Genomic DNA, 13,545 nt, shown 5'->3' on the forward strand with positions numbered 1-13,545 from the left:
CATTCATACTTAAACTCTATCTATAAATAATAATGAATATTTGTACTTATATTCAGATACTAACTGTACTCCTTTGGCTGTGTACCTGTACTGTGTCAGTCAGTAATCTTCAGTATCAGTAATCGGGTAGAAATGATAGTTTTACCTGCCATCAGTGAGAAGACGAGGAGAAGGAAACTCTTCATGTTGGTTTTAGATGCTGAGATCTTAGTTTCCTGATTATTTATAATCTGTTGGTTGTTTCAGCTTCCTCCTGTTGGTTTGTGTCTAACATTTGATTGGTGCTCATTGACGTGTTTCCTGAATCAGTCTGTAGTTTTTGTTTTAGAAGTTGTCACTCTCATGTTTCTGTCTATTCTTCTCCTTTTTAGGTTCCAACTTGTATGTTTACTGGTTAGCACAGTACCAACACCATAAGAATGTAACTAACACTGTTACCTAACAGGATAAGTTGGGTTCTGTTTTATAATGTTATCAAGTCTAGTCCAGAAAGATGTTTAGAAACCCTGCAGACAGCTTTTGTTTGTCTTCAGCTGCTGCTGCTTGGTTGTAAATTGGTCTCTTCCTCTTTCATCACACAGTTTGAGTGAAGAAGATAAAAAGCTGCTTCAGATAAAAAAATGTCACGTTCTGTGGTTTTAAGGAGCACATCAAGTATTTTAATTAAATAAACAAAAGCTTTTACAGCTTCTGCGGATCAACCACTAATAATTAAAATTTTGAAGCACATGAACAAATAAAGCATTATGATAATCCTGTCTTTACCAATAGAATTAGTGATGGAAATATTAGAGCAACAGTTTACAATGTAACATTAAGACTGTTTATGCTGTATAATAAAAAGAATAAAGAAGATAAAAACATGATGTTGGGCACCCCAGGTGCTTGTTGTTTCTGGGTGTGATCGAATTCTCAGTCAGAACGTCTGAGTTCAATCTGCATGTTCCTCTATAAACCAATCACTAAATGTTTACTGCTCCCTCATGCTTCATCTTTGTTGTTGAGACGAGGAAGAAAACAGCTCAAGTAAAAAGAAGACCTGTACCTGTTTAAAACCTCTAACCTTGATCCATTCAGTAATATCTTGTCTGTGTCCGGCTTGACAGCAGAAGATGTGTGAAGATTAAAACTAACTCTCTTTATGTTGGCAGGTGAATCATGTGGTGAACATCAACAGATCCAAACATGATTAACACAGATGTTTGATCTAAATCACAACAGTTCATCATACTTAAAAACTATGAAATAAATGTAGTTAGAGGTTTTTTGATCAAGAACCCTAAGGTGTAATGTAAAAGTGGCTTCATCTCGGCACAGATATCAGCTGGTAACAAACACTTTTATTTTAGCTGCTGCAGATTCAGCAGTAGAAATATGCATTTACAGCTGGTTTCATCAGGTGGTGACAGGCAGTGAGAGCTGTTGTTTACTTGTAAAAAGATGATAAGATGAGACACACTGCTTCCTCTGTATGAGGTAGCATCACCACAGAAGAGTTATGATCATCTCTACAGGAATTTAACACGGTTCATGAATTATTTTAGACAAACTTTAAGGCCAACACTACCCTATACCCAGAGATACAGTAAATACATGCACAGATAATCTGGAAGTTGAGTCATGGCAACTGGACTTCACTACTCATCAAGTAGCCTCTTCAGTCTGAAGATAGTTGGTTCGAGACACTAATTTATGCCCCAGGTTTGGTTTCCCTCCACCCCTGAGCTGAATAGAAGTGTTAGGTTGTTAGATTTGAATTCAGCCGACCCGTTCTGTTTGTACTCTTGTTACTTTCCTGTATCCTGTTGTTGTGTTTGAACATTTCTTGGTCAGTATAACAAACCCTCCAAAGACTCGTCATCTTTAACCCTTCAGCTCTAAATGACAGTTCAGTAGAACTCCTCTTCACACTGTTGTGCCTTGAATACAGTCAGAGGAATTTCCACACCACCACATGAACATTAATCCACCGACACCTTACTTCTGCCTCCCCATATCCTTAATTTCCCACCTGGCTGTGATGGACTGACGACTCTGCTTGTTGTCCAGTGATAGCTAGGATTGGCTGTAGCAACATCCAATTCATTTTAGTTCTGGGTTCTTCACTTAGTTTACACCGACCAGCCCCAACATTCAGTCCATGACCATGTTTTATTTTTATTTATAAATCTTCTGAAGATTCACACCAAGTCACAAAGCTAAAATAATCTCAAACAGTTTTTTTGAATATGACAACTTCACCGTAGTCAGATGACCTCACAATCACCAGACCTCAGCCCAATAGAGCACATTTGGGATGTGTTGGAATGGGAGATTTGCATCATGGATGTACAGGCAATAAATCTTTAGTGACTGTACGAAGTTGTGAGGACGCAACAAAGGGGACACGAGTATAACGAACTGCATTGACGCAGGCAAACTAAGTAACACACTGACCAAAAACAAAGTACCAACAGAAATGCACAACTGAGTATGTACCAAATGTGGTACTGTAACTAAAGGCACAGTACAAGGCACCACCCGGTCGTGTCTCTAACTACTCACACTTTGTAAGCAATGACTCAAAGTTGAGTTCTGCTTGTCGAGTCACTATAAAAAACAGTGAAATCATTGAACCTTTTTTTTTTCATTCTACTTTTGAGGTCAGAACATTTCGCTACTCGTCCAAGTAGCTCCTTCATCCTTTAAGCCACTTCATGTTGTATGAAGTCAGTGGAAGCACAGGTTTTTTCCTTGTGTCTGCTCTGCTCTGTGCAGCTGTGTTCTTTCAAAGCTCTTGGAGAAGAATGGAACTATGAGAGCTACGGTTCTCATCACTATATACTGAACAGAATTTGTTGTTCGAGTCCAACTTCTCAGTGATGAACTGACAGAAGCTTCAGTGGCTGTGAGCCGAGAGAACCAACAGGAGACGCTGAGCAGCCAGTCCAGGATTTTAACTAATTTAAGTGATTAAAGTAGGTTAAAACCTGTTTGGAATGATGTTAAACATGTTTGAGAGAAATTTTGCTGTTTCTGTGAATCTGTTTGGATTTTAGTTTGTCTCATAGATAAAAATCCCAAAGTTCCAGCTGAGTGTCGTTACTTCAGAATCAGACGTAGTTCTGAGATGTTGACTCCAGTTTAGCTTCATTCGTCAAGTGTCATGACGGTTTACTTGTGTGTTTTTGACGATTATTAAGACAAGTTCTTTAAATCATCATTTCACTGTGTGACATCATTGAGTTTGAAGGCCTGAAAGAGAAAATGACCTGCGGCAGTGGTGAATGCAGATGAGGAAAAACCTTTAAACATAAAAAACATTGTGCTGTGGGCTGTGGTTTTACTATTTTAAAAGGTAGAAAGTGATTTAAACAAATAGAAATTGATGGTTCCAGTTTCTGCAGATTTACAAATAATAATACTTAATTATTTTCAGCCAGTCTCTTTATCAAACAGAGTATTTGTAATTGTATTCATAGTATTTGAGTATATTGTGCACATCTCCTTATATCAGATTTAAAAAGATGCTCAAGAAAACAGAAACATTATGTTAAACTATAGTTCCAGTCAGTTGTATGATCCAGTACAATAGTGACAGACAGGGTTAATGTGAAGGATGTCGACTGGTCAGCAGCTGGTTTTGGGTTCATCACACTTGTTTTGGTGGGATGAGGATGGAGCGGTGCGACTGTACAGGTGCAGGTCGAGTGGTTTTACAGGTCCTCTGTCTCATCACGGCTTCAATTCAGTGTGGAACGATGAAAAGTGTCCAGTTGGGTCTGATGACAGTCAGCCTCTTTGTTACTAGCTGCATTTTTCAGAGTTATTTTAGAATAAGACCTGAATTCAAACACTGTCTTATGTTCGTAGATGAATCACAAGATGAACATCAGCAGCAGAAGCAGATCCAAACAGAGACACAATGGTCAACACAGATGTTTGATCTGCATCACAGAAGCAGAAGACAGTGTTAGATCCAACATGAACAGAGAATACCAAATCACCTTCCTTTAACGTCCAGATCAGTTTGTGTGAAGCATTTTCCTTTTTCTAAATGAACTCTTTGTACGTAGATTATTATTATTTTTTAACGAAGGTCTTTTTTATATAAAGAACAGTAAAAGACTCAAATTAGATTCTGAACAGGATTTAGGCCAAATTACTATCAAATGTTTTTCCTTAATAATTATTAATTAATCATCAAACGTCATCGTCATTAGTTATCAAACATCTCCCTCTGTAGGAATTCAGGAGTTCAACACAGTTCAAAACTATTTAACTAATGTTATTAATTCAACTTTACCTTGGTAATTGTAAACATTGAGTTAAACTAGTTGTTCACAGTAATGTTATGTATGATCATATTTCCAATGGCATTTTTGAGTGTGACACATTACAAACTAATCGCTCTCAGGGAGGAAGATTGAACATCTTAAACAACTCGGATACTTTTTTAATCAACTACAAGTTAAAACACAAACACCACTGTGATGATAAGAAGTTTCTAGATCTTGTAAATTTTACTTAAACTCGATCAGAATTTCTTTAAAGTTCTAAAACCAGATGGAAGAAACAAAAAGGGACTCTTACTCATTTATTTATGTTGGGATCAAATCAGCTTCAACTAAAAGGAAGTTGTATTTTAAGGGATGTTTTCATGAACCATGTCATGTTTAAATCTTCCTGCTGCTTCTTCTGTCGTAGTTTCAGAAAAACAAAGTGGACCGAGTACGAGGATCAGCTGAAGCTGTTGGAGGCACTGAAAATAAACAGTTTACTTTGTCTCTGAAATATTATAAAATAAATATTTATATTCTAGAATAATATAATAAAGAAAGCAGATGTTACCATCAGGAACCAGAAGAAGACAGGACTCAATAAAGAAACATGGACTGTTTAACATTAACATTTAACTGCTGCAGGTGAACGTCTCCATCTGTCAATAAGCCTCCTGTAATCTGAAGGAGTCAGATTATATTCAAACAGAAAAACGATGTAAACAGTCAAAACCAGTTTGTTGAAGAACACGTTGCTGCGTCTGTCACTGGTTTCTGCTCCACACCAGTATGTCCCAGTGTCGTCTGCTCTCACATCTCTCACTGTTACTGTGATATTTATCTTTTCTTTATCATTATTTATAGAAAACCCCCCAATTTTCTTTCTGCTTCCTGTTGTTTGCTTTAAATAATCATTCGATTTGATCTGTTTCTCTTTAGATTAGTCACCTGGTGCATTTTTCTACCTTTAACCTTTATTAATAAAAATGAGTTCAGTTCTCACAGAAACAGAGGAACAACAGAGACAGTGGTTCAGATTTGTACATATTTAATTTCATTTTATTATATTGACACTGTATTACAACATATATATCTCTCCTACTCCACATCCTGAACGTCTCCTTGCATCACATTTACAAAGACACTCGAGTTAAGGTCTGACGACCACCTATGAACAGCTGCTCACACCGATCATAGCCTGTCACTGTTTCTAATGAGCAATTCAACATATAGAAAATGTTAAAATAAATCAAATGTTCAATTATATTTAGAATTTAAATAATATAATCCAGTCTTTAAAACATGAATAAATGTAATTAAATTTTTTCCAGCTGTATTTATGACTCTAACATCAACGGAAAAATATTTGAATAAAAACAGGAAACATAAATGCATAGTCGTGATCCTTCCAGTATCAGAAACACAGAGTTAATGCTTTAATATATTACTTTAACATATCACACCATGTTGTCAGCTGGAGGAAAACATGTTTATGTCACTCTACATAACCTACAGAAGATTTTATCTTGTTACGTTGCTGACTGACAGAATTAAAAGTGTGTTTAAAAGAGCTGGTGAGGACCTGATGTTAATCAGAAATAATAACATTAAGAGGACTAACATTAGGTGATTCTCTGGAAACGTTCTTTTCTGATCATCGCTCTCTTTCACAGCACAGCATGGTTATGTATTGTTATTCCTGCTCTATGAGTAAATGTGTGAACCTCTGTCATTGTGCTAAATGCTACAAAGCTAATAAACCACACAGAACAACCATGTAGACAGATCTGTTCGTTTACCTCTTTAATGACCTGTGCTCCTCTGTTTCTTTAGTTTTTCTGAGTCTGTCAGAGAGAAATTAAAAAAGAAACAAAACAGAAAGAGAAATGGATTCATGTGACCACAGTTAAACCACAGTTCGGATTTGTTGTTAGAATTTAAACTTTTCTTTTTTTAATTTGTTAATTTATATAATCGTACTATCAAGAAAAGGTGTCAATGTGTATGTGAAGAAAAGAAGAGAAACTTCTTACGTTTGTAGATCAAAACCACAACGAGCAGAAGAACCAGCAGAACGACACAGATGCGAACAGCAGTGACTGCAGTCATCAGAGGTCCAGCTGCAGGAACTAAAGCAGACGACAGGAGGACGAAGAGCTGTTTTAAAACCACATCAACACATCGATCTCATCCTGAAGATCCATGTCAGATCCACATGTTCTCAAAAAGCTGTTCAGTAAGGAGACAGTCGTCGTCCTTACAGAAAACTGAACCACTTTCTCACCTGGAGTGTCAGTGAATGACGTTGAGTTGACTGAAGGGATTTTAACTGAGGGTTCTGCTGTGGTTGGAGTCACTGAAGCTACAAATAAGAGATTACAAATAGAAAACAACACATAATTAATACAAGTTGACAGATTCCTGTAAACAACAACAACAACAGTAAAAACTTCTACATTATGTTAAGAACATAGAATCAACTGATCCATGACACTGAAGAATCCGACTGTGACCCTGAACCATTATAATGTGATGAAGACACGTCTCTGGTCACTATGAAGAGTTTTGTAGTAAACAACTGGGAGTCGTCAGCACATGATTCTAATTCCACAGTTTGTGGTTCAGATAAAATAAAAACTCGACAGTAGCAGTAGAGATGTTAATTACTGAGCAGCAAAGAGAACTTGGTGGTTGCTCATGTGACATGACTGCTCCCAAGCTTTGACAACTAACGTCTACAGTAAATAATGAAGGATGATCTCTGCCTCTGGACAGAAATCACTGAAGTGATGCATCGTTGAACACGGAGGACTAGAACAACATCCAGGTCCAGGGAGGAACGATCATATAAAATACTTGAGAGGCAGCTAATTTCTGGTTTGACTGAGAAGTGAGAAGAGAGATAAGGTCACAAGAAGCAGAGTCGACCTCTGTGTCATGTTCGTTTGTCTGAACCTTGAGGAAACCTGCTGTTTTTATTATACTGAGGTTCAACATGTCTCCACGTTTCCCTGTCTGCTTGTTTCTCACATATTAACTCATCAACACTAAATGAATTAAAATTCCCTCTCAATATACAACCCCTAAATCTAGCCACAGGGGTTGCAAGCCAGTGACTTCTGTGCCGGTCCCAAGCCCGGATAAATAGAGAGGGTTGCGTCAGGAAGGGCATCCGGCGTAAAAAATTGCCAAAATAACCATGCGAATCATCAATAACACTTTCATACCGGATCGGTCGAGGCCCGGGTTAACAACGACCGCCACCGGTGCTGTTAACCTACAGGGTGCCGGTGGAAATTTGACTACTGTTGGTCGAAGAAAGAGGGGAGGCAGAAGGGTTCGTGGTCAGAGAGAGAAGGGAAAAGGCAGGAGCGTAGATCTGAGAATAGGGACTCTTAACGTTGGCACAATGACAGGGAAAGGCAGAGAGCTGGCAGACATGATGGAGAGAAGGAAGGTAGATGTTCTGTGTGTGCAGGAGACAAGGTGGAAGGGCAGCAAGGCACGTAGTATCGGAGGAGGATTCAAACTGTTCTACCATGGTGTGGATAGGAAGAGAAACGGGGTAGGAGTGATCCTGAAGGGGGAGTTTGTGAACAGTGTTCTAGAGGTGAAAAGAGTCTCAGACAGGGTGATGAGCCTAAAGCTAGAAATTGAAGGGGTGATGATGAATGTAGTCAGTGGGTATGCTCCACAGGTTGGCTGTGAGTTAGAAGAGAAGGAGAGATTCTGGAGTGAGTTTGATGAGGTCATAGAGAGTATCCCCAGAGGAGAGAGAGTTGTTGTTGGAGCAGACTTCAATGGGCATGTTGGTGAGGGCAACAGAGGTGATGAGGAGGTGATGGGCAGGTTTGGTGTGAAGGAAAGAATCTGGAAGGACAGATGGTGGTGGACTTTGCTAAGAGGATGGAAATGGCTGTAGTCAACACCTACTTCCAGAAGCGAGAGGAACATAGAGTGACATACAGAAGTGGAGGTAGGAGTACGCAGGTGGACTACATCCTATGTAGACAAGGTCATTTGAGAGAGGTTAGTGACTGCAAAGTGGTGGTAGGAGAGAGTGTAGCCAGACAGCACCGCATGGTGGTGTGTAAGATGACTCTGGAGGTCAGGAAGAAGAAGAGAGGGAAGACAGAAAAGAAGACCAAGTGGTGGAAGCTAAAGAATGAAGAAACTTGTGAGGAATTCAGACAGAAGTTGAGACAGGTTCTTGGTGGTCAGGATGAGCTTCCAGATGACTGGGAAACTACAGCAGAGGTTATCAGGGAAACAGGTAGGAAGGTGCTAGGTGTGTCATCTGGAAAGAGGAAAGAAGGTAAAGACACTTGGTGGTGGAATGAGGAAGTACAGGAATGTGTCCAGAGGAAGAGGTTGGCTAGAAGGAAGTGGGATGTAGAAAGGACTGAGGAAAGTAGACAGGAGTACAAGGAAGCGCAGCGTAGAGTGAAGAGAGAGGTGGCAAAGGCCAAACAGAAAGCTTACGATGAGCTGTATGACAGGTTAGACACAAAGGAAGGAGAGAAGGTCTTGTACAGGCTAGCTAGACAGAGGGATAGAGATGGGAAGGATGTGCAACAGGTAAGGGTGATTAAGGACAGAGATGGAAAGGTGCTAACAACCCAGGAGAGTGTGCAGAAAAGATGGAAGGAGTATTTTGAGGATCTGATGAATGAGGAAAATGACAGGGAAAGAAGGGAGGAAGATGTGGATGTTGTGGAGCAGGAAACAGCAGAGAGTGGAAAGGATGAGGTGAGGAAGGCTCTGAAAAGGATGAAGAGTGGAAAGGCTGTTGGTCCTGATGACGTACCTGTGGAGGTGTGGAAGTGCTTAGGAGAGGCAGCAGTGGAGTTTTTAACCAGTTTGTTCAATAGGATTCTAGAGAGTGAGAAGATGCCTGAGGAATGGAGGAGAAGCGTTCTGGTTCCGATCTTTAAGAACAAGGGTGACACGCAGAACTGCAGCAACTACAGAGGAATAAAGTTGATGAGCCACACAATGAAGCTGTGGGAAAGAGTAGTGGAAGCCAGGCTTAGGAAGAAGGTGGAGATTTGTGAGCAGCAGTATGGTTTCATGCCCCGTAAGAGCACCACTGATGCCATTTTTGCTTTGAGAATGTTGATGGAAAAGTACAGAGATGGTCAGAAGGAGCTGCATTGTGTCTTTGTAGATTTAGAGAAGGCGTATGACAGGGTGCCGAGGGAGGAGCTGTGGTACTGTATGAGGTCGTCGGGAGTGGCAGAGAAGTACGTCAGAGTAGTTCAGGACATGTATGAGAGAAGTATGACGGTGGTGAGATGTGCTGTAGGTCAGACAGAGGAGTTCAAGGTGGAGGTGGGACTACACCAAGGATCAGCTTTGAGTCCCTTCTTGTTTGCTATGCTGATGGACAGGCTGACAGATGAGGTCAGACAGGAATATCCCTGGACAATGATATTTGCGGATGACATTGTGATTTGCAGTGAGAGTAGAGAGCAGGTGGAGGAACAGCTAGAGAGGTGGAGGTTTGCTCTGGAAAGAAGAGGCATGAAAGTAAGTCATAGTAAGACTGAATACATGTGTCTGAACGAGAGGGATCAAGGTAGAAGCGTTAGGTTACAGGGGGCTGAGGTGAAGAAGGTGCAGGAGTTTAAGTACTTGGGGTCAACAGTTCAGTGTGATGGGGAGTGTGGAAAAGAGGTGAAGAGGCGAGTGCAGGCAGGTTGGAGCGGGTGGAGCAAAGTATCAGGAGTGTTGTGTGACAGAAGAGTGTCAGCAAGACTCAAAGGAAAGGTCTACAAGACAGTGGTGAGACCAGCTCTGCTCTATGGGTTAGAGACGGTAGCAGTGAGACAGAGACAAGAGGCTGAGATGGAGGTAGCAGAGATGAAGATGTTGAGGTTCTCCTTAGGAGTGACCAGGTTAGACAGAATAAGGAACGAGTACATCAGAGGGACGGCTCACGTTGTCTGTGTTAGCGACAAAGTCAGAGAGGCCAGACTGAGATGGTTCGGACATGTTCAGAGGAGGGATAGTGAATATATTGGTAGAAGGATGTTGGAGATGGAGCTGCCAGGCAGGAGGGCAAGAGGACGACCAAAGAGGAGATATATGGATGTTATAACAGAGGACATGAGGTTGGCTAATGTTAGGGTAGAAGATGTTCATGATAGATTTAGGTGGAAAAGGATGATTCGCTGTGGCGACCCCTGATGGGAAAAGACGAAAGAGAAGAAGAATATACAACCCCTAACCCTAACTATATATATCTGAAAAGGTGAGAATGACTAAATCCTACAGTTTCTCTCTTTAGAACAGAGGAAATGACTCTGCTGCAGGTGAACGTCACCATCTATCAATAAGCCTCCTGTAATCTGAAGGAGTCAGATTATATTCAGACAGTAAAATGATGTAAATACTCACCAACAGTCAAAACCAGTTTGTTGAAGAACACGTTGCTGCGTCTGTCACTGGTTTCTGCTCCACACCAGTATGTCCCAGTGTCGTCTGCTCTCACATCTCTCACTGTTACTGTGATATTTCTCTTTTCTTTATCATCATTCATAGAAAACCTCCCAGTGTTTTTCTCTGAGCTGCTCACTAGACGTTTACACACAGATGGATCTTCTCCCTTACAGATGAATGTTATACTGGGAGCACTGGTTGAGTAACTACACCAGTAAGTGAGAGTCTGTCCAACAGATGAGGACTTTTCATGGACAGTAATGTCTGTAGACAGAGACAGTTATTGATTATTATACTGAGAACGTTCTCACACTCTGCATTAACTTACAGTACATGTACATGTACATGCAGTACACCGTATATGTACATGTACGTGTTGAAATAGTATTTCTGAGTTTTCTGTTAATGACTTTTATTAAATATTAAATATGATCCAGTCGTGTCCACTGAACCATCTCAGTGTTTTAACATGAACTTGTTAAATCAGCTGTTGTGTTGTGTCATGTTTCACCAGTTAAACCAGTTTCATTAAAAACACCAGTAGATAAAGTTCAGTGTGTCGTAGATGTGAAGTCCTCACTCTGAACCTGCAGCTGGATTTTAGTGAGATTTGATCTGAGTCCACACCAGTAGACTCCATCATCCTGTGAGGACACGTCCCTGATGGAGATGCTGCCGCTGTTGGTGAGAGTGAACCTGTTTGTTTGTGGAGAAGGTCCTGATGATAAAATGTTCTCACAGTTGGAACCGTTCTGTCTGCAGAAGAACTGGACTCTGGACTGGTGGTTTCCACATGGGATGGTGGTTTTAGCTGATCTGTATGTCGTTTGATTAAATGTCTTAGTCTCACAGTCGTCTGTAAATAAAACAGAAATAAAACCTGTAAATTCACTGTAACACTGTTTTAACACATGATGAAAACAGTAAAATGTTTTTTCATCATTTTAATCCTCGATGTATCTGATTGAATTACTTGAATTAATAAAGATAAAGTTAATTATTATTAAACAACAATAAGAGTTTTTCAGACAGTGTAATGATCCTTCTGACACTTAGACTCTGACTTCTCACTGTTCAGTGTTGGTGACTATTCAAACTGTACAAAGACACTAGAGGACGAGACGTTATGTAGGTTAAAGAGGAACTTTAGGAAACTTTACGTCACTGAGGGAAAGAAAAGGAAATAAGAATAAAGCTTTGTACATATGAAAAAAGAAAACACAGTAAAAAGTGTTTTAACAAAGATTTTAAGATGATCTTACATTTTTCCACTCTCTCAGTATCAGGAGTTGAGCCGTGTGTTTGGTAAAATCTACACTTGAACTCCTCCTTTTTAACTTGATGCTGTAGAAAAACCAGCTTGAGTTCTTTGTTTCTTGTGTCGTGAAACAGGAAAAACGTTCCTTTGTTTTCCCACATGTTTGTTTTTGTGCTTCGTTCAACACGTCCACGATGATCAACCTCAACTATTTGGTATTTTTCACTTCCTCCATAGTCAGATACAGCCCATGTTTCATCACATGTGCTGACAGATGAAGTTTCACAGCCTGTAGGAGAAAACTTCATGTTACCTTAAATTCTGAAATGTTTGAATATTCAGTTTATCAAACAAACATAAACTGAATAAAACTGAATTTTCCACAGTTTCTGTTTTAAAGCTGTAATTGTTTAGATGTGTAGGTTTTTGAGCGTCTGTTAAATCACATGTATTAACTGCTCTGTTGTGAACATGAGTCAGATGTGGTACAGTAGGTTCAACATGAAGATCTCATAACATAACATCAGTACATTTATTTATTATATGATTTACTTTGAAATAATAACATTTAAATTGAATTCAACACTGATATAATCTGAATATTTTCACATGTAACATTTAATCACTAACATTTACATCAGTAACTAATTTAACTTCACTCAGCTGATTCTAATTAAATATTATTAGGTGTTAATAACAGTTTTACCTGCCGTCAGTGAGAGAACGAGGAGAAGGAAACTCTTCATGTTGGTTTTTGCTGCTGAGGTCTCAGGTTCCTGGTTCTTTATGTCCACTCTGTTCAGTTCGTCTTCAGTTGGTCGCTGCTCATTTCTGTGTTTCCTGAATTTCTGTTTCATGTTTTCTAAGAACTGTTCACTCCCACAGTCTGTCCTCCCCCTCTTATTTTTATGGTTTTCACAGTAAAATAAATAAGTCATAGAGTCCATTACCAATCTTAGGGAGTGATCAGGTGTCTGTGATGTCACAGTATTTTAATAATTAAATCCTGTCAGTCCTGTAAATTAAAAGTTAAATGATCAATCACCTGTTTGTTGATGTCTCTGATCACTTCTTCTGAGCTCTGTAACCTGCCTCAGGTGTCTCCTGGATTTGGATCTATTTTCTTTCTGCTTCTTGTTGTTTGCTTTAAATAATCATTTGATTTCATCTGTTTCTCTTCAGATTCGTCACCTGGTGTATTTTTCTACCTTTAACTTTAATTAATAACAATGAATTTATTAGTTTGTCATTGATGTTGAGCAGCTCCATAAACTACAGGACTTCAGTTTCCTCACATCTCACAGTCTGGTAGAAACAGAGGAACAACAGAGACAGTGCTTCAGATTTGTACGTGTTTTATTTCATTTTATTATATTTACACTTTATTAATCCACACTAAAGTTCTGTCTTCTCCACATTTGTTCAGTAGGAACAGGGACTCGTCTGCATTTGGGTTTTATCTTCATTGTGGTTCACAGACAACTTGTGACAATGAAAAAGCATGAAATAGTTTAATAATAAAACAGCAACGAGCAGCGTGAACGTTATAAAAACATCAGTCAAACAACATATATATCTCTCCTACTC

At 39.5% G+C, this 13,545-nt stretch overlaps 1 protein-coding gene across 1 annotated transcript; it reads right to left on the reverse strand.

The window, feature by feature from the left end:
* Positions 1–5,586: 5,586 nt before the first annotated feature.
* Positions 5,587–12,745, reverse strand: LOC113155365. The gene is made up of 7 exons (XM_026350052.1): positions 12,665–12,745; positions 11,963–12,247; positions 11,281–11,556; positions 10,659–10,964; positions 6,544–6,621; positions 6,293–6,388; positions 5,587–6,103 (listed from the first exon to the last, which is right to left on the reverse strand). The coding sequence occupies exons 1-7, from the start codon at positions 12,702–12,704 to the stop codon at positions 6,063–6,065; spliced, it is 1,122 nt and encodes a 373-aa protein (XP_026205837.1). The 5' UTR covers positions 12,705–12,745; the 3' UTR covers positions 5,587–6,062.
* Positions 12,746–13,545: the final 800 nt, after the last annotated feature.

Source organism: Anabas testudineus, chromosome 5, assembly GCF_900324465.2.
Source record: "Anabas testudineus chromosome 5, fAnaTes1.2, whole genome shotgun sequence".
NCBI lineage: Eukaryota > Metazoa > Chordata > Actinopteri > Anabantiformes > Anabantidae > Anabas > Anabas testudineus.